The 22249-nt window shown below is 45.9% G+C and overlaps 1 protein-coding gene across 1 annotated transcript in view; it reads right to left on the bottom strand.

Moving 5' to 3' along the window:
* The window catches only part of SDCBP2 (syndecan binding protein 2), a 22214-nt gene extending 12944 nt beyond the window's left edge, over positions 1 to 9270 (bottom strand). The window contains exons 1-5 of the mRNA XM_070744272.1: positions 9196 to 9270; positions 3865 to 3952; positions 3154 to 3263; positions 2047 to 2208; positions 1689 to 1821 (exon numbers count right to left, since the gene is read on the bottom strand). Coding sequence (XP_070600373.1) covers positions 1689 to 1821; positions 2047 to 2208; positions 3154 to 3263; positions 3865 to 3952; positions 9196 to 9249 — 547 coding nt within the window. The 5' untranslated portion in view covers positions 9250 to 9270. The remainder of the gene's footprint in view (positions 1 to 1688; positions 1822 to 2046; positions 2209 to 3153; positions 3264 to 3864; positions 3953 to 9195) is intronic.
* Between the last annotated feature and the right edge of the window lie 12979 nt (positions 9271 to 22249).

Here is a 22249-nt window from a genome sequence, read left to right as displayed (position 1 = left end):
GAGTTGGGGAGTTCACCACCTCCCCTGGCAGGCAGTTCCATTGGTTGATCGCTCTGACCGTCAGGAAGTTCTTCCTTATTTCCAGGTTGAATCTCTCCTTGGTCAGCTTCCAACCATTGTTCCTCGTCCGGCCCTCTGGTGCCCTGGGGAATAAAGAGACCCCCTCCTCACCGTGGCAACCCCTCAATTATCTGTAAACTGCTATCATGTCCCCTCTAGACCTTCTTTTTTCTAGGCTGTCCATGCCCAGTTCTCTCAATCTCTCTTCGTAAGTCTTGGTTTCGAGTCCCCTAATCATTTTGGTTACTCTTTTTTGCACTTTCTCCAGAGTTTCGATGTCTTTTTTGTAGTGAGGTGACCAAAATTGGATGCAGCACTCCAGGTGGGGTCTGACCAGGGCATAGTAGAGTGGTATTAGTACTTCCCTGGTCTTGGAGCGTATTCCTCTGTTGATGCAGCTTAGGATTGAGTTGGCTTTTTTGGCTGCTGCTGCACATTGCTGACTCATGTTTAGTTGATTGTCCACCAAGACTCCAAGATCTCTTTCGCAGTCACTACTGCTGAGTGGGGTATCTCCCAGGCTGTATGTATGTCTAGGGTTCTTTTTGCCGAGGTGGAGGACTCTGCATTTGTCGGTGTTGAACCTCATTTTGTTGGTATGGGCCCACTGTGATAGTCTGTCTATGTCTTCTTGTACTCTGAGCCTGTCCTCAAGGGTGTTGGCTACCCCCGCCAGCTTGGTGTCATCTGCAAATTTTATTAGTTCCCCTTTTATTCCCTTGTCCAGGTCGTTGATGAAGATGTTAAAGAGTACAGGACCCAGGACAGAGCCCTGTGGTACTCCACTGTCTACTTTTTTCCATGTGGATTTGGTGCAATTAATCCGTGCAACGAAAAAAACCCCGCAAAAAACCGCCGCCGCCTGGCTGTCACCTTTTGAAACAGCCGGGGGGCTTCTCGGCGGCCTCCCGAACGCCAAACACCAAACCCGAACTTCCAGGTTTGGCGTTCGGGAGGCCGCCGAGAAGCCCCCCGGATGTTTCAAACGATGACAGCCGGGCGGCGGGGCTTCTCGGCAGCCTCCCAAACGCCAAACCCGGAAGTTCAGCAAAAGTTCGGGTGTGGGAGGCCACTGAGAAGCCCTGCTGCCCGGCTGTCACCTTTTAAAACAGCCGGGGGGCTTCTCAGCGTCCTCCTGAACCTGAACGCCAAACCCGAACTTCCGGGTTTGGCGTTCGGGAGGCCGCTTGAGAAGCCCCGCCGCCCAGCTGTCATCTTTTGAAACAGCCGGGGGGCTTCTCGGTGGCCTCCTGAATGCCGAACCCGGAAGTTTGGGTTTGGCGCTTGGGTTCAGGAGGACGCTGAGAAGCCCCCCGGCTGTTTCAAAAAGCGACAGCTGGGCGGTGGGGCTTCTCGGCAGCGGCGGCGGCAGGTTCGTAAGAAGAAAAAAGTTCGTAAGAAGAGGCAAAAAAATTCTGAACCCCGGGTTCGTATCTCAGGTTGTTCGTAAGACGAGGGGTTCGTATCATGAGGTACCACTGTATAAGCTTCGTGCTTATTATCTATATTGCATTTTGCTTTGTGCTTCTATCTTGTGATTGCTCAGTGCTTATTATTCTGTATTCGCTATGTGCTTATTCTGGATTGTTTATATTTTGTTTATATGTAAATAATTCTTATTTAACTACCGGTAAGTCTGTGTCTTGGCTTTATCACACTTCCACGCTCTGTAAAAATTCTCTGCTCGGTGTTGTCGAAGGTTTCATAGCCTAGATGACCGAGACAAGCCAACAACCTCACCTCAAGAAGGATATAATGGAACTGGGAAAGGTGCAAAAAAGGTGCAACAAGAATTATCAAGGAAATGGAGCCCCCCCTTTATGAAACCAGGTTGCAACGCCTTGGTCTCTTCAGCCTTGAAAGGCGGCGTTGAAGGGGTGACTTGATACAAGTGTATAAAATCAAGGATTGGTCTGGCAAAAGTCCAGAAATTGTAAAATTTCTCCAGGTCTTTGTCTAGCTTAGGAGCCCCTTTCCAAAACTGACCTTATCAATGTTCCTCAGCTTCAGTCCGGTCTTCCCACGTTCATCCTTGCAGAGCTGAATCTCACGCAAACCCGGTTTGATCTCGGCCCGATGCAGCCCTACATCGCTTCCGGTCACGGGAGCCACCAGTGGTCCATGGGCTGAGAAAGAGGGACCCATAGCCTGCCAAAGGAAGCCAAGTTTGAAGAAGCAATGCAGAAAGAAAGGAATTATTCTCCCCGGATCGAGACGGTTGGTGAAGGTCCATGCTCAAAGTTCAACCTTTGGGGCTGAATCCATCAACCCTGAGAGGACTGGAAGCTAAAACATATGATGGAGGGTTTGCAGAATCAGTCCTTCCACTGATTAATTGTTCTAAGGGTCAGGAAATTTCTTCTTAGTTCTGAGTTGCTTCTCTCCTTGTTTAGTTTCCACCCATTGCTTCTTTTATTTATTATTTATTTATTATTTGGATTTGTATGCCGCCCCTCTCCGAAAACTCGGGGCGGCATACAAATCCAAATAATAAATAAATAATAAATAAAAGAAGCAATGGGTGTTCTACCCTCAGGTGCTTTGGAGAATAGCTTGACTCCCTCTTCTTTGGGGCAACCCCTGAGATATTGGAAGGCTGCTATCCTGTCTCCCCTGGTCCTTCTTTTCATTCAACTAGCCATGCCCAGCTCCTGCAACCGTTCTTCATATGTTTTAGCCTCCAGTCCCCTAATCCTCTTTGTTGCTCTTCTCTGCACTTTATTTCTAGAGTCTCAACATCCTTTTTGCATTGTGGTGACCAACACTGGATGCCGTATTTCAAGTGTGGCCTTACCAAGGCCTTATAAAGTGGTATTAACAATTTGTGTGATCTTGATTCTCTCCCTCTGTCAATGCAGCCTAGAACTGTGTTGGCTTTTTTTGGCAGCTGCTGCACAAGGCTGGTTCATATTTAAATGATCATCCACTAATAATAATAATAATTTATTAGATTTTTATGCCGCCCCTCTCCGCAGACTCCAAGATCCCTCTCATAGGTTAGTTACAAGCTATCTTCTCCTACGTGAATATGAATCTATGAAGGGACGAAAGGCGCATGGAATATCTTCCATGGCTATGTTCAAAAATGCTTACAGAACTGCCTGTCGGAACGAGACCTAAATTTTTCTGGATCTCCTCACTGGAAAGGGAGAGACCCATGTAATCGTTGAGATCGGCAAGATTTGGGTACAAAACTGGTGGTTCTGGAAAAAAAAGAAAAGGAAGAAAGTGGCCAATTAGCTCCTTGTTCTTACTCCCGAGGAGACCTCCTCCTGAGTAACCATTCCTGTCTCTTGGCAGCTCTGCACGCTCGTGCATCAAGAAGAGGAGAAACCTCTTCTTCCTCATCACTGCTGTGAGTTGCTGGAGGTTCCGAAGGCTCTGGCTGAACCTCTGCCTGTGGCACCGAGTCCTTGCCAGCCTCCCCGCTGTCTAACTCGGGGTGCCAGCTGCCTCAACCTCACTCTCTGCTTCCTCTAGCAACCCCCTTGGCTCATCCTCCTCAGAATCTGACATGATCTGAGGTGGACAAGGAGCACTCACAACACAGGTGCATCACCAAGTTGGTCTCCCCTTGAGCAGGGCTACTAGCGGGCCATAGTACAATTCCTTTCTTGGGTCTACCTCTTCCCAGTCCCCCATCCCCGTTATCCATACCACATCTTAGTGGTACCATCCTAATTGTGGCATGAGCTTCAGAATGAAGCATCCATCTGAAAAAGTTACAAGGTGCCGTTGTTTGGGATCTTCAACAGAAGTGCTTGTTTCGATCCAAAAGATTGGATGATGTTTGAAATACCTTACCATCTGCTTTGGGTGGCTCCAGTGTCTCTCTCGCAGGAGGGGCCGGAGCTGGAGCCCTGGGCTGGGGCCCAACAGCATTGTCCTGGGGCTATCAGGATAAAAATGAGAAGACATGAGAAACGTCATTCCCTACAGTGGTTCTCAACCTTTCTAATGCCGTGACTCCTTAATACAGTTCCTCATATTGTGGTGACCCCCAACCATAAGTCTAGTGCCAATTCTCCCAACAAAGCTTTAAACTGATTGGCAGGAAGGTCAGAGGGAAACCCCCCCCCCCCCCACTGTAAATGCCTGATTGGTCAGATTGTAAAAATATGTTCCAAGGCTCCAGAATAGAAGCTTTAGTTCCTAACACCAGGGAAAATTTGTCTTTTCCCAGGGTTTCAGACAACTGTAACGCTCTCTACATGGGGCTACCTTTGAAAAATGTTCGGAAACTTCAGATCGTGCAGAATGCAGCTGCGAGAGCAATCATGGGCTTTCCCAAATATGCCCATGTCACACCAACACTCCGCAGTCTGCATTGGCTGCCAATCAGTTCCCGGTCACAATTCAAAGTGTTGGTTATGACCTATAAAGCCCTTCATGGCATCGGACCAGAATATCTCCGGGACCGCCTTCTGCTGCACGAATCCAAGTGACCAGTTAGGTCCCACAGAGTGGGTCTTCTCCGGGTCCCGTCAACTAAACAATGCCGCTTGGCGGGACCCAGGGGAAGAGCCTTCTCTGTGGCGGCCCCGGCCCTCTGGAATCAGCTCCCCCTGGAGATTCGCACTGCCCCCACCCTCCTTGCCTTTCGTAAGCTCCTTAAAACCCACCTCTGCCATCAGGCATGGGGGAATTGACATACTCTTTCCCCCTAGGCCTTTACAATTTTATGCATGGTATGTCTGTATGTATGTTTGGTTTTTTATTATAATGGGTTTTAATTGTTTTTAGTATTGGATTATTACTATACGCTGTCTTATTATTGCTGTTAGGCGCCCCGAGTCTCCGGAGAGGGGCGGCATACAAATCCAATAAATAAAAATAAATAAAATAAACCCCTGTGGGGGTCTCAATGACCCCCAGGTTGAGGACCACTGGACTAGACAATACCAATCTTTTACAGTTTCATCTCTGCAGAACATTCTTTGTTGGTCCTCAACCTTGAAGGACCGTAGAGTCTTCTGAAAGTTGACATCCCAGTTTGAGAAATGCTACTCTACAAAGAGATTGCTGGATTGCAGCTCATATTTTACTACTGGTGCGGTGTCCTTTACCATTCCCATAAGAACCCACTACTGGGTGTGGGCACTCACACATGTGCAATAGCTTTTGGCACCCAAGGAAAAATGTAGGACATCACTGTTCTACATCATTCCAGATATAGTTATCTTCTGGAAAACTTCTAGCAATGGAGCACCCACAACATCTGGTGGTAAGCCGTTCCTTTGATTAAATATTAGGCAAAACTTTCCAACTCTTGGCAAGATCTCAACCATCCAGTTTTGGGTGTTGAAATCTAGCAGAATATCAGATGACAAATGTTGGCGAACAAGAAAGTTGACTAAAGTTATTGCCTTATTCTTGGCATTGACTGTCAGGCTTCCCAATCCAAGTGGGTTGGTCGGATAAGGCCATCTCTCAGCTGGTGTTTCCACCTCGGAAACCCACAGGAGCCCCTCCAAATATTAAGAACATAAGAAGAGCCCTGCTAAATCAGGCCAAAGCCCATCGAGTCCAGCATTCTGTGGCCCACAGTGGCCCACCAATTGTCCATGGGGATCTTGAGTAGAAAGAGAAGGCAAAACCCTCCCTTTCCCTTGACCCCCAACAAATGGTACCCAAGGGAACCCCGCCTGCCTCAACCAACATAGAGGCAGCACTTGGACATACGTTTCAATCACCACCCATGATACACTTGGCATCCATGAATCTGTTCAATCCTGCCTTGAAGCTATCCAGGCTGACAGCTGTCACGACCTCTTCTGGAAGGGAATTACATCAACCAAGGACCCTCTGGGTGAAGAAATATTTCCCTTGATTTGTCCTCACTTTCTTACCCATGAGCTTTAGGGAGTGGCCCCCTTGTCCTAGTATTGTGTGATAAAGAAAATAATTTTTCCCTATCCACTTTTTCTATCCCATGCAGGATTTTATACACTTCGATCAAGTCAGTCCTTAAACATTGTCTTTCAAGGCTGAAGAGACCAAGGCGTTTCAACCTGGTTGATCGTTCTTATTGCCCTTTTTATCACCTTTTCCACTTCCATTACATCCTTCTTGGATATAATATATTATTATTATTATTATTATTTTTAAAATAATAATTAATAGGGGAAGAGTTAGGCCCCTTGCAAATTAGAAACTCCCATTTTCAGCCCTCTTTGTTTAAAATCAAAGCATCAATTGTTAGAACATTCATTATTTTTCCTATGCAGGTAGTCCTCAACATACAACCACAATTGACTCCCAAATTTCTGTTGCTAAGTGAAACATTGATTATAATCTAATTAAATCGTTTTTGCTCTAATTGAGTAGTACAAGTGATCCTTGATTAACAAGTATTCATTTTGTGACCAAGTTACAACTGCACTGAGAAAAGTGACTTACGACCAGGGGTGGGCTACTAGCCGGAATGCTAAATTGCGCTCACCGCCGTGGCTTGTAAGTGCTTGCAGGTCCAGCGCGATTTTTCTTCTGCACCTGTGGAGGTAGAAAAATCATGCACGGAGCTGCAAGTGCGCCCATGTTTCAGCATGTGCAGAAGCAAATAAACGTCACCGAAACACGGGTGCACCTCTGGCTCCATGCATGATTTTGCTACCTCCATAGGTGTAAAAGCAAAATCACATTGGCCCCGCAAGCACTTACGAGCTGTGGCAGCGAGCGCAATTTAGCATTCTGGCTAGTAGCCCACTGCTACTTACGACTCATCCTCATACTTATGACCATTGCCGCATCCTCACAGTCACGTGATCAAAAATTCAAGGGCTTAGAAACCAACATATACTGATGGCAATTGCCATGTTCCATAGTGTCTACTTGTTGTTGTTGTTGGCTCTGGGCCAGCTCCAGGAGCTGGAGATTTTGACGTGGATTTGTGGGAGTCCTCTGTTTATCGGAGACCTGTCTGGTTGCCAGATGACTCAGACAGTGAAACTGGCTCACAAGCAGAAGCAGACAGTGGGGGAGAAAAGGCAGACTGAGGGATAGGTGCAGCCAGTCCACCAGCCAGTTCTCCAGCTAGGGAGTCCTCTGACTCAGAAGGGGGCGGTATCATGGATGACCCAATCTTGGATCCCCGCATGCGCAGGATTCTGGGACGAAGGGATCAGTTGCACGGGCACCAAAACAGACAAGGGCGTGCAGCTGTTCAGGGTTAATTATACTACGAGACTCCGATAAATACGGGAGTGGGGGAGTACTGAGGTTTGGGTGCTTATCCGTTTGTATGAGAGTTTAGAAGAAGACAGAAGATTTAAGCAGCATGGGGCTGCTTTCTGTTTTCAAGAACTCTTGTGAACTTTGACGTACTTCAGTTCAGCGGAGCTGTGTGGAATTTGGGGTGTGAGTAATTTGTCGCCTCTCGGGATTACCAAGAAGTAATTGGGAATTGTTTTTACAAGACTCTGCTTATAAAAGAGATTGATTTATTTTTCTGGACGTGTGTTTGAAAGTTTTTCTGAACTCATAGGGGACTAATTGCCATAAGCCCAGCATAACACTTGTTACTGTCCCAGCCCGTAAGTCACTTCCAAAAGCCAGATTCCACTTAATGACCGCCTGGTTCATTTAACGGCAGGGATTCGCTCAACCACGGTGGCAAAAGAAAGAAAAATGGTTGTGACTCACTTAACAATCACCTTGCTTAGCAACAGTAAATTCTGGTCTCAGTTGTGGTCATCAGTTGAGGACCTACGTGTGGTTGGCACCTTCTTAAGACCCAGAACGGAACTTGCCTATCACTTTGTCCCTTGCATTGCCCTACACCAGTGATGGTGAACCTATGACACAGGTGCCACATGGAGCCCTATCTGCTGGCACACAAGCCATGGCCCTAACTCAGCTCCAGCATACGTGTACACTCTGGTTTTCAGCTCACACAGAGACTCTGGGAGGACAATTTTGACTTCCAGAGGGCTTCTGGGGGGATGGAGGAGGGCGCTTTTGCCCTCCCCAGGCTTTAGGGAAAGTCCTAGAGCCTGGGGAGGGTGAAAAACAGGCCTATAGGGCCCAGCAGAAGTTGGGGAATGGGCTGTTTCTGGCCTCCAGAGGGACTCCAGAGAGACAGGGGAGGCAATTTTCACCCTCCCCAGACATTGAACATGATCTAAGTCTTGCCCACAAGATCATATGCTGCAATGTCCTGCCTGTCAAAGACTACTTCAGCTTCAACCACAACAACACAAGAGCACAAAACAGATTCAAGCTTAATATTAACCGCTCCAAACCTGATTGTAAAAAATATGACTTTAGTAATCAGGTTGTCGAAGCGTGGAACTCATTACCGGACTCCGTAGTATCATCCCCTAACTCCCAACATTTTACCCTTAGACTATCCACGGTTGACCTCTCCAGATTCCTAAGAGGTAGAAACATAGAAACATAGAAGACTGACGGCAGAAAAAGATCTCATGGACCATCTAGTCGGCCCTTATACTATTTCCTGTACTTTATCTTAGGATGGATATATGTTTATCCCAGGCATGTTTAAATTCAGTTACTGTGGATTTACCAACCACGTCTGCTGGAAGTTTGTTCCAAGGATCTACTACTCTTTCAGTAAAATAATATTTTCTCATGTTGCTTTTGATCATTCCCCCAACTAACTTCAGATTGTGTCCCCTTGTTCTTGTGTTCACTTTCCTATTAAAAACACTTCCCTCCTGGACCTTATTTAACCCTTTAACATATTTAAATGTTTCGATCATGTCCCCCCTTTTCCTTCTGTCCTCCAGACTCTACAGATTGAGTCCATGAAGTCTTTCGTGATACGTTTTATGCTGAAGACCTTCCACCATCCTTGTAGCCCGGTCAGTAAGGGGCGTACATAAGCGCACTAGAGTGCCTTCCGTCCCCTGTCCTATAGTCTCTCCTATATCTCATATTTCTTCTCTACTATATCCTCTATAACCTTCATTGTGTATTATTGTGTATTGGACAAAATAAATAAATAAATAAATAAATAAATAAATAAACAAACAAATAAATTATGGGTGTGGGCACTCGCACAGGCACGATAGTGTGTGAGCACACACTTTCGGCACCCAAAGGTAAAAAGGTTCGCCATCACTGCCATACACCAAGCAGTGGCTTCCGCAGAGATGAGAAGAAAGCAGTTCCCACCGTCAACATGTGATAAACCTTCATATCTTCCAGCGTCGGGTACAAGCTTGACATGGTAGAGGCTGAATCGCTAAAGAGAGCCAACTGGAAATGCGCAGTGGACACGGTCAAGGCCGGATTGTCCTAAAATAAATCATCCAGAGAAGATGTCCTCGTTGCTCAGCTTTCCTGTTTGCTTGTAGAACAACCCTTCAATTAAAAACAATCAAATTAACCAAGTGTGTTTAAATCCAATTTGCATAAATAAGTTAAGCATTCCACAATCGACATTTTTAGATGCCACCTGTTGTTGTTTTTTCCTTATCTAACTTTTCAAATTCTTTTCTGGCCAAGTTTATTGTTTTTTATTTATTTTATTAATTGGACTTGGGGCGGCACACAACATATCAATAAAACACAGTATATAAAACACATCTAAATCCAATTAACATAAATAATTAGTTAAGATATTCTTTAAAAAAAGTAAACATTTAAAAATCATTTGAATACACACTACAAACATCGTATACATTCACTGGGCAGAGGCTGGGGTCTAGTGGCCCCAAGCCTGACGGCATAAATAAGTTTTCAGATTTTTACAAAAGGCAAGGAGCGGGGGAGTGGATTCCAGAGGGCCGGGCCCCCCACAGAGAAGGCTCTTCCCCTAAGACCCGCCAAATGACATTTTTAGTTGACGAGACCCGGAGGAGGCCGACTCTGTGGGACCTGACTGGGCGCTGGGATTCATGCGTCAGGAGGCGGTCCCATAAGTAATCTGGTCCGATGCCATGTAGGGCTTTATAAGATGGAGTTTGTTTCTTTCTTTCTTTTTTTATTTGATTTTTTTATGCCACCCTTCTCCTTAGACTCAGGCAATATGTTAGCAATAGCATTTTTTAACAGAGCCAGTTTGCCCTCACAATCCACATCCTCATTTTACCCATCTTGGAAGGATGGAAGGCTGAGTCAACCTTGAGCCGGTGATGAGATTTGATCATATGCTGCAATGTCCTACCTGTCAATGACTACTTCAGCTTCAACCGCAACAACACAAGAGCACGCAATAGATTCAAACTTAATATTAACCGCTCTAAACTTGACTATAAAAAATATGACTTTAACAATCGAGTTGTCGAAGCGTGGAACTCATTACCGGACTCAATAGTGTCAACCCCTAACCCCCAACACTTCTCCCTTAGACTCTCCACGATTGACCTCTCCAGGTTCCTAAGAGGCCAGTAAGGGGTGTACATAAGTGCACTAGTGTGCCTTTCGTCCCCTGTCCAATTGTCTTTCCTTTATCTCATATATCATATATATTTTCTTCCTTTCATATATCTCTCCTCTATTTTTACATATTATCTTTATATATATTACTTCATGTCTATTCTCTTCCATATGTATTGTGTATTGGACAAATGAATAAATAAAATAAATAAAATATCATAAAACAAAGACAAAAACAAAAGCAGAACACAACTTATACAGACATATAGATATCATCATTCATAATTACATTTATATATCAATCTACCTGTTGGCATTATTGCTACACCTTTTAAAAAAATTTATCAGCCTACTAGTTTTACGTTGCTATATTATAGCATTGTTACCTAAATCTTAATCTTTATTAATTTCAATCATATTACCTAAATCATAAATTGTCCAAAGTTAATTGCTAGACAACAAATTTATTTTGTATATCTAGTAAACGAAAGGAATAACAAGATTGCTTACTTTTTTTTCTTGTATACTTTCAAATTGTGGGAAATTTGACTGTATTATACATATTTAAGCTTTTAAATATATATTTTTAATTAACCCAATCGTACCACCTGCTCCAGGTTTGGTAAAATTCAGTATTGTCTCTTTCTTGTATTTCCAATGTCATCTTATTCATCTTCGCATTTATTTATTAAATTTAGTGTTGAGGGGACATTGTTTAATTTCCAGGTCTGTGCAAAAACAAGTCTTGCAGCTGTAATTATATGTATTATTAAATATCGATCTTCCTTAGGTATTTTTGGACTAACTGATTCTAATTAAATGCAGTTTTTGCGGGTGGGGATATAAGTTTTTTATTTGTCTGCACCTTCAAACATACGTAAATGGAAACACATATATATTATCATAGTCAATCATATCTGAAAATACAAACATCATTTAATGTCTATATCTAAAAGTATCTTATATAATCATGATCCAACAACTAAATTATATCTAAAATCAAAAGAAAGACTAACTTAATCTAACACAGAATAAAGAAAGGGGGGGAAAGAATAATAATCCAGAATATATCAAAAGGTGGCATGCATTTTCTCCAATTTGTAATATTTATATTCTCAAATCTTAACTCCTTTAAGTCAGTGTTTACATCATTTATCCAATCTTGCCACCATTTCTCTTTTGGTCATTCAGTTTTTTACAAACCTATTTCTAAAAATTGCTTTCCAACTACTCATATATTTATCCATTCTCATTTTCAATGCATTCATAAATTTCCCCCCAGATTTTATAAATTTCTGTATCTTCTATATCTTTAATTTTAATTGTAATTCTATTCATTTCAGCACAATCCATAATCCTATCTTAAATACTTCTCTATCTGTTGGTATTTTATTCAGTTTCCAATTCTGTGCATAAACAATTCTAGCTGCAGTTACTATATGAACAATTAAGTTATTTGCTTAATTGTCCTTTGCTAAACTAATATAATGCACTTGATTAGTCCGATCTCAGGTCTTCAGAGAAGGAGAGGTTAATCTAGTCACTCGGTTACCAGAACACAGGATAACAGAGTTGGAAGGGACCTTGGAGGTCCTCTAGTCTAGTCCAACCCATTGCCCACATGGAGGCCTTATACCACTTCAAATGGGTTTCCTATCTCTTCTTAAAAACCTCCAATGATGGAGCACCCACAACCTCTGGAGGCAAGTTGTTCCACTGGTTAATTCTAATTCTCAGGAGATTGTCTTATCTCTTTAATTCTAGGCTGCTTCCCTCCTGGGTTAGTTCCCATCTTGTTGCTTCTTGTTCTTCCCTCAGGGGCTTTGGAGAAAAAAATCTTGTTTGGTTTTGAGTGTTGAAATTCCCCAGGAGAGTTTCTCAAACACCCCAATTCCGTGGATTCCCAGATTTACAAAACCAGAACGAAGAATCAGAACAGGATGACAAGACAGTTGGGAAGCCCCGTTGGGCTGGATTGGCAGAATCAGAATCAAAATAGAGTTGGAAGGGACCTTGGAGGTCTTCTAGTCCAACCCCCTACTTAGGCAGGAAATCCTACACTACCTTCAGACAAATGATTTGATTTGATTGATTGATTTATTGGATTTATATGCCGCCCCTCTCCGCAAACTCGGGGCGGCTCACAACAAGGTAAAAACAATACATAATAACAAATCCAATACCCACCAATCCAATTACAATTTAAGCTAAAAAATTCATAAAAAACAACCCCAGAATATTAAAAAACAAGCACACAATCAATCTAACACCAAAACAACATGGGCAAGGGGGAGATGTTTTAGTTCCCCCATGCCTGACGGCAGAGGTGGATTTTTAAGGAGTTTGCGAAAGGCGAGGAGTGTGGGGGCAATCCTAATCTCAGGGGGGAGCTGGTTCCAGAGGGTCGGAGCCACCACAGAGAAGGCTCTTCCCCTGGGTCCCACCAGACGGCATTGTTTAGTCGACGGGACCCGGAGAAGATCCACTCTGTGGGACCGAACTGGTCGCTGGGATTCGTGCGGCAGAAGACGGTCCCGGAGATATCCTGGTCCGGTGCCATGAAGGGCTTTATAGGTCATAACCAACACTTTGAATTGTGACCGGAAACTGATCGGCAACCAATGCAGACTGCGGAGTGTTGGAGTGATATGGGCATACTTAGAGAAGCCGATGATTGCTCTCGCAGCTGCATTCTACATGATCCGAAGTTTCTGAACACTTTTCAAAGGATGCCCCATGTAGAGAGCGTTACAGTAGTCGAGCCTCGAGGTGATGAGGGCATGAGTGACTGTGAGCAGTGAGTCCTGGTCCAAATGGTTATCAAACATCTTCTTAAAACCTTCTAGTATTGCAGCATTCACAACTTCTGGTGGCAAGCTGTTCCACTGGTTAATTGCATTCATTGTCAGGAAGTTTCTCCTTCATTCCAGGTTGCTTCTCTCCTTGATGAGTTTCCATCCGTTGCTTTTTGCTCCAAGGAAAATAATTAGTCACTTAAAGAGGTCGGAAAATAAAACTCCATCTCTTGATCTCTCTCTGGTTTCTATATTGCGTGACCGGAAAAATCAGCCATATAATTTTAAAACTAAACGGCAAAAACAATGGATACACAAATGCAATACATAAGTCCCTGTTCAGTGACTTTCCAAGGGCGCCTGTATTGGACATAGAAACTCAGGAAATGATGCGTTTCTAGCGCTTTTGGTTGGCTGTGGATGATGGGAATGGGAATCCAATATTTCAGGGTGGGGGTTGATGCTTTCCCCAAAAAGTCAAGGCAACATGGAATAGTTAAGCGTGGGAGAAAGCCCCTCAGAAACCATGAATTTTCCTAAAAACTAAATTACATTAAAAAAAAATTAAAAATAAAAAATGGAAAAATTTGAAAAATTAAAAAATAAAAGAATTTGGAAAAACTAAAAAAAAATTAAAAATAAAATTATTAAAAAATGATCAAATAATCAAATAATCAAATAATCAAATAATCAAATAAATAATTAAATAAATAATTAAATAAATAATTAAATAAATAGATAATTAAAAAATTGAAATTATTTTTTAAAAAAATTTTAAAAAATAAAAATTATTTTAAAAAAATTAAATAAATTAAAAAATAATTTTATTTTTTTTAAAAAAATTAAACATTAAAACATTAAAACATTAAAACATTAAAATTAAAACATTAAAACAATAAAACAATAAAAAACAGTCATCAGTACATGCCAGTTGCCTTGCGTCTTAATTTTGATCACGTGACCGGGGGGAGGGTGCGGCAAGGATTATAAGTGTGAAAAACGGTCATAGGTCGCCTTTTTCTGTTTACTAAGTGAACTGTTGCAAGTCAAGGACTGCCTGTTTTAGAAGTCCAGGTTTACATCACATCCAGAATATAAGTGTAAGTGCTATTGCTACTGCTATTTTTCTATTAATCTATCCATCTATCTATCCATCTGTCCATCTATGTATCCGTCCGTCTGTCCATCCATCCATTCATCTCTGTCTGTCCATCCGTCCGTCTATCCATCTATCTCTCTGTCTGTCTGTCTATATATGTCTGTCTGTCTATCTGTCTGTCCATCTGTCTGTCTATCCATCTGTTTGTCTGTCTGTCTGTCTATCTTTCTATCTATCTATCTATCTATCTATCTATCTATCCATCTATCTATCTGTCTATTCATCTATCTATCTGTGTATTCATCTTCTATCTATTCGCCCGTCTATCCGTATCTATCTGTTCCATCAGTATCCATCTATCTGTCTATCCATCTATTTGTCTATCCATCTGTCTCTCCATCCATCCATCCATCCATCTATCTATTCATCTATTTGTCCATCCATCCATCCAGCTGCCCAGATTTTGTGGGGAGATATATGTTTACTCTCTTACCATCTTAGAGAGAGCTGTAAAAGCTCTGTGAAGCGGTATATAAGTCTAAATGCTATTGCTATTCCTTCCTCCCTTCCTCCCTTCCTCCCTTCCTCCCTTCCTCCCTTCCTCCCTTCCTTCCTTGGTGGGTCAAATGAGGACCCAGCTGCCCCGAGTCTTTGGAGAAGGTGGCATACAAATCTAATTCATCATTATCATCATCATCCATCTATCCATCCATCTATTTATCTATCTATCCATCTATTTGTCTGTCTATCTATCTGTCTGTCTCTCCATCCATTCATCCATCCATCCATCCATCAGTATCTATCTATCCATCTATTTGTCCATCCATCTATGTGTCTATCCATCTATCCAACCATCTCTCCACTATTGGCTGCGATCTTACCCAGTTTACAATATTAAAAAAAGAAAACTATACCAATAAAATACTACCAAAATACAATTCTATTCCGTTGGTTCCTTCAACATTAAATACCTTACACTTTCCCCGCCTTTTACCTGCACAGGTAGCCCCCTTGGAGGAAGCAGCCTGAAAGAGGAGACAGTTAGCAGGAAGAGAAGGGAAAAGGCAGCCCCAAAAGGATTAGAACCCCCTGATGCCAAGCAGGTTCCTTACCTGTCGGACTCCTCAGGTGAGAATGCCATTCCTGGCTTCAGTCCTCCCAGGTGATGAGAGAGGCTGGGAGAGGAGGAGGAATCAGCTGACTGGGAGTGAAACTTAGCTCGATGGCGAAAGAACCAGGTGAGGCTACCTGGCTGACGTCAGGGAAAGAAGCTGTCTGGCATTTGTTCCTTCCTCACCTGGGTGGTTTGCAATCTGCGGGATGATGAAAATGATAGACAGGTGCCAAATAGCAACCAGGTGATTTTGGGTGAAATCACATTCACCATCATCAGGCTGAAGTTTCCAAGCTTCGTGCTGTTGTAAAATATATTTATTTATTTATTTATTTTATTTATTTATTGGATTTGTATGCCGCCCCTCTCCAGAGACTCCTAGACCTTACCAACCACTGCCTGACCAATACATACTTCATCTATAATGAACAAAGATATAAACAGATAGAGGGAGCCCCCATGGGATCACCTCTCTCACCGGTCATCGCCAACCTCTATATGGAATATTTCGAAAATAATGCATTAGAGCAATCCAAATACAAACCTAAACTTTGGCTGAGATATGTTGATGATACCTTTGTAATTTGGCCACATGGTAAGGAAAAACTAGACAATTTCCTCACACATCTCAACAGCCTACACCCCAAAATACAGTTTACTATGGAAACAGAAATCAATGATCAACTTCCCTTTCTAGATGTACTGGTCTATAAAAAACCCAATGGCAGCCTAGGACATACTATCTACCAAAAGAAAACCCATACCAACCGTTATCTAAATGCACACTCACACCACCACCCCGCACAAATCACCTCAGTGGCCAAAACTCTCATCACCAGAACCAAACGCTTAGCTGACCATGAGCACTTAAAAACTGAATTGAACAAACTCAAAGATGTATTAATTTCTAATGGATTCAAAGAGAAAACAATAACAAACCTAATCAAAAAAAGAGACACCCCCCAAAAAACAAGATCAAGAACAGGACAATGGTACCACCATCCTCCCTTACATCAAGGGCACCACAGACAAAATTAGTAAAATTCTGCACAAACATATCAAAACTTCATTTTCCACCAACCAAAAAATATCTACTATCCTAAGGAGCCCCAAAGATAAAATCCAATTGGAATACCAAGGAATCTATGAAATCCCTTGCAAAACATGTGCAGCCACATACATTTATTTATTTATTTATTTATTACTTAGATTTGTATGCCGCCCCTCTCCGAAGACTCGGGGCGGCTCACAACATGTAAAAAACAAATCATAAGCAATCAGACAGATTTAAAATATTTAAATATTTAAAAAACCCCATATGCTAACAGTCACACACACAGACATACCATGCATAAATTAAACGTGCCCGGGGGAGATGTTTCAGTTCCCCCATGCCTGCCGACAAAGGTGGGTTTTAAGGAGTTTACGGAAGGCAGGAAGAGTAGGGGCAGTTCTAATCTCCGGGGGGAGTTGGTTCCAGAGGGCCGGGGCCGCCACAGAGAAGGCTCTTCCCCTGGGGCCCGCCAACCGACATTGTTTAGTTGACGGGACCCGGAGAAGGCCCACTCTGTGGGACCTAATCGGTCGCTGGGATTCGTGCGGCAGGAGGCGGTCTCGGAGATATTCTGGTCCGATGCCATGAAGGGCTTTAAAGGTCATAACCAACACTTTGAATTGTGACCGGAAATTGATCGGCAACCAATGCAGACTGCGGAGTGATGGTGAAACATGGGCATACCTAGGTAGGCCCATGACTGCTCTCGCAGCTGCATTTTGCACGATCTGAAGTTTCCGAACACTTTTCAAAGGTAGCCCCATGTAGAGAGCATTACAGTAGTCGAATCTCGAGGTGATGAGGGCATGAGTGACTGTGAGCAATGAGTCCCGGTCCAGATAGGGCCGCAACTGGTGCACCAGGCGAACCTGGGCAAACGCCCCCCTCGCCACAGCTGAAAGATGTTGTTCTAATGTGAGCTGTGGATCGAGGAGGACGCCCAAGTTGCGGACCCTCTCTGAGGGGGTCAATAATTCCCCCCCCAGGGTGATGGACGGACAGATGGGATTGTCCTTGGGAGGCAGAACCCACAGCCACTCCGTCTTATCCGGGTTGAGCTTGAGTCTGTTGACACCCATCCAGGCCCCAACAGCCTCCAGGCACCGGCACATCACTTCCACCGCTTCGTTGACTGGGCATGGGGTGGAGATGTAAAGCTGGGTATCATCCGCATATTGATGATACCTCACCCCATGTCCTTGGATGATCTCGCCCAGCGGTTTCATGTAGATGTTGAATAGCAGGGGGGAGAGGACCGACCCCTGAGGCACCCCACAAGGGAGAAACCTAGGAGTCGACCTCTGGCCCCCAACTAACACCGACTGCGACCGGCCAGAGAGGTAGGAGGAGAACCACTGAAGGACAGTGCCTCCCACTCCCAACCCCTCCAGCCGGTGCAGAAGGATACCATGGTCGATGGTATCGAAAGCCGCTGAGAGGTCAAGGAGCACCAGGACAGAGGATAAACCCCTGTCCCGGGCCCGCCAGAGATCATCCATCAACGCGACCAAAGCGGTTTCCGTGCTGTAACCGGCCCTGAAACCCGACTGCTGGGGACCTAGATAATCGGCTTCTTCCAAGGACCGCTGGAGCTGGAGTGCCACCACCTTCTCGACAACCTTCCCCATAAAGGGAAGGTTGGAGACTGGACGATAGTTGTTAAGTACGGCTGGGTCCAGAGAGGGCTTCTTGAGGAGGGGGCGCACAAGCGCTTCTTTATAGAGTGATGGAAAAACTCCCCTCCCCAAGGAAGCGTTGGTAATCTCCTGGGCCCAGCTCCGTGTCACCTCCCTGCTGGCCGAAACCAACCAGGAGGGACACGGATCCAGTAAACAGGTGGCGGAACTCACAGCTCCGATGGCCTTGTCCACTTCATCAGGTGTCACCAGATCAAACTCTTCCCAGACAGGTGGACAAGTACGTGCCCCAGTCACCTCGACTGACTCGTTGTCAGTCGACTCTGTTACACAATTGGAGTCGAGATCGGCCCGGATCCGAGCGACTTTATCAGCGAAAAACGTGTTAAAATCCTCGGCACTACTCTGTAAGGGCTCCCCAACTCCCCCCTGGTTGAGAAGGGAGCGGGTCACCCTAAACAGAGCGGCCGGGCGGGATTCCGCTGATGCAATCAAGGCGGCATGGTACGCGCATCTTGCCGCCTTGAGCGCCACTTTGTAAGTCTTAATAAAAGCTCTTACAAGTGTTCGATCGGATTCAGACCTACTCTTCCTCCATCGCTTCTCTAGACGTCTCTTTTGGCGTTTCAACTCCCGGAGCTCCTCGTTGAACCATGGGGCTCTACGGGGTCTAGCGCCATGGAGAGGTCGCAAAGGCGCAATCCGGTCAAGAGCCCCCGCTGCAGCCCTGTTCCAGGCCTCCGCGAGAGACTCCGCCGAACTGTGGACGAGTGCCTCTGGAATAACCCCAAGCGCCGTCTGAAAGCCCTCTGGGTCCATCAGGCACCTGGGGCGGAACATCTTCATTGGTTCCGCCTCCCTGCGGGGGAGGATTGGAGCCAGGAAGTCAAGCCGTAGTAGGAAATGGTCTGACCATGACAAAGGCAACACTTCTAAGCCCCTTAGTCTCAGACCATTACTCAATTGCTCGGAAAGGAATACCATGTCAGGTGCGTGCCCTCCCTCGTGAGTCGGACCCTGAACTACTTGAGTCAGGTCCACGGCTGTCATGGTGGCCATGAACTCCTGTGCCAACCCAGAGGTTTCGCCGAGTGACGGCAGATTGAAGTCCCCCAAGACAATGAGTCTGGGGAACTCTACCGCCAACCCGGCTACCTCCTCGAGTAGCACAGGCAGGGCTTTTGACACGCAGCTGGGAGGCAGGTACGTGAGAAATAAGCCCACCTGAACTCCTAAGTCCAACTTCATCAAGAGAGACTCGCAACCCGCTATTTCCGGAGCAATGAGTCTACGCAGGCAAAGGCTCTCCCTGGCTACAATAGCCACTCCTCCCCCCCTCCCCTGGGGTCGCGGTTGATGCCATATCTGAAACCCGGCTGGGCAAATTTCAGAGAGAGGAACACCTCCCTCCGGGCCCAGCCAGGTTTCAGTAATACATGCCAGGTCGGCCTCCTCATCCAGGATCAAATCCCGGATGAGGAGAGCTTTATTAACCACCGACCTGGCATTCAACAGCAGCAACCTGAGCCCAGGGCCAGAGTTACACTCATCACCATTGGACAAACCAACCGAAGAGTGAGCCAATGCATTGCAGAACATGTGAATGCAGTTAAAAAAAGAAGAAAAGACTTCCTCCCTTGTCCAGCACATTAAAAAAACAGGGCACGAAATTGACTTTGAAAAAACTAAATTACTTCACAAAACAGAGAATTTATATAGAAGAATTGCTCTGGAAGCCATAGAAATTGAGAGGAGCCCCCTTTGCATAAATAAAAGAGATGACACGTCCCGCCTACCAGAAATTTGGAAACCAGCCTTAAACAAAAAAAACACTTCATAAAAATCATCATGTCAATCCTTCTAATAATTATGAATTTGGAATTTGGAAATTTGGAAACCAGTCTTAAACAAAAAACACTTCATAAAAATCACCATGTCAATCCTTCTAATAATTATGATTACACCAACCAATCAGATCACTGAAACATACCGGTAATCACCCAATCTATTTGCTACATTCAAACCAAATCTCCACCCCCACACTATATACAGTGAACCCTCGAGTTTCGCGTCCTCAAGGATCGCGAAAGGGCTATTTCGCGAGTTTTCAACCCGGAAGTAAACTCCACCATCTACGCATGCGTGCCCTTCCACGCATGCGTAGATGGTGGAGTTTCCCCGCCGGGCAGAGGCTTCCCTGGGTCTTCCCCCTCTTGCCCCCGTAAGACCCCAGCGGCGGCGCGAGCAACAGCGTGGGCGGGCGGGGCGGCACGCGCGGGGACACCCCAGCTCGGCTCCCCAGCTGGGAAGCGGCCCCAGCAACAGCGTGGGCGGGCGGGCGGTGCCCGCGCGCTTGGGGACATCGCAGCTCGCTCCCCAGCTGGGGAGCTGAGCTAGGGGAGTCCGGACCGCGCGCGCGCGTTGCTGGGGAAAGCGCGCGCGCTTGGGGAATCCCTAGCTCGGCTCCCCAGCTGGGGAGCGGAGCTAGGGATTCCCCAAGCGCGCGCGCTTTCCCCAGCAACGCGCGCGCGCGGTCCGGACTCCCTAGCTCGGCTCCCCAGCTGGGAAGCGGCCCCAGCAACAGCGTGGGCGGGCGGGCGGTGCCCGCGCGCTTGGGGACATCGCAGCTCGCTCCCCAGCTGGGGAGCCGAGCTAGGGAGTCCGGACCGCGCGCGCGTTGCTGGGGAAAGCGCGCGCGCTTGGGGAATCCCTAGCTCGGCTCCCCAGCTGGGGAGCGGAGCTAGGGATTCCCCAAGCGCGCGCGCTTTCCCCAGCAACGCGCGCGCGGTCCGGACTCCCTAGCTCGGCTCCCCAGCTGGGAAGCGGCCCCCAGCAACAGCGTGGGCGGGCGGGCGGTGCCCGCGCGCTTGGGGACATCGCAGCTCGCTCCCCAGCTGGGGAGCCGAGCTAGGGAGTCCGGACCGCGCGCAGCGTTGCTGGGGAAAGCGCGCGCGCTTGGGGAATCCCTAGCTCGGCTCCCCAGCTGGGGAGCGGAGCTAGGGATTCCCCAAGCGCGCGCGCTTTCCCCAGCAACGCGCGGGCCGGTCGGGACTCCCTAGCTCGGCTCCCCAGCTGGGAAGCGGCCCCAGCAACAGCGTGAGCAATGGGGTGGGCGGGCGCGAGCAACGGGGTGGGCGGGCGAAGGGCGGGCGGCAGTGGAAGCAAAAACACCATCTGCGCAAGCGCAGATGGTGTTTTTACTTCCGCACCGCTACTTCGCTAAAAATCGATCATCGCGTGGGGTCCTGGAACGGAACCCTCGCGATGATCGAGGGTTCACTGTACTAGGAAGAAATGACAGTTGCAAACATTCCATTTTACAACAGCACGAACACATCAGTGCACTTATATACACCCCTTACTGGCCTCTTAGGAACCTGGAGAGGTCAATCGTGGAGAGTCTAAGGGAGAAATGTTGGGGGTTGGGAGTTGAAACTATTGAGTCCGGTAATGAGTTCCACGCTTCGACAACTCGATTGTTAAAGTCATATTTTTTACAGTCAAGTTTGGAGCGGTTAATATTAAGTTTGAATCTGTTGTGTGCTCTTGTGTTGTTGCGGTTGAAGCTGAAGTAGTCGTTGGCCGGAAGGACGTTGCAGCATATGATCTTGTGGGCAATACTCAAATCGTGTTTTAGGCGCCGTAGTTCTAGGCTTTCTAGACCCAGGATTGTTAGTCTATTTTCGTAGGATATTCTGTTTCGAGTGGAGGAGTGAAGGGCTCTTCTGGTGAAATATCTTTGGACATTTTCGAGAGTGTTGATGTCTGAGATGTAGTGTGGGTTCCAGACAGATGAGCTGTATTCGAGAATGGGTCTGGCATAGGTTTTGTAGGCTCTAGTCAGTAGTGTGAGATTGCTAGAGCAGAAGCTACGTAGGATCAGGTTAACAACTCTGGAAGCCTTTTTGGCGATATTGTTGCAGTGGGCTTTAGCATTCACGGTTCTAGTCCAAGCCCCTGCTTAGGCAGGAAACCGTACACTACTTCAGACAAATACAGTGGTACCTCTACCTAAGAACACCTCTACTTAAGAACCTTTCTAGATAAGAACCAGGTGTTCAAGATTTTTTTGCCTCTTCTTAAGAACCATTTTCTACTTAAGAACCCGAGCTCAAAAAAATTTCCCAGGAAAAATGAGAGCAGCACGAA

Source organism: Erythrolamprus reginae, chromosome 3 (assembly GCF_031021105.1).
Source record: "Erythrolamprus reginae isolate rEryReg1 chromosome 3, rEryReg1.hap1, whole genome shotgun sequence".
Taxonomy (NCBI): Eukaryota; Metazoa; Chordata; class Lepidosauria; order Squamata; family Dipsadidae; genus Erythrolamprus; species Erythrolamprus reginae.
This window is presented reverse-complemented; position numbering and strand designations above follow the sequence as displayed.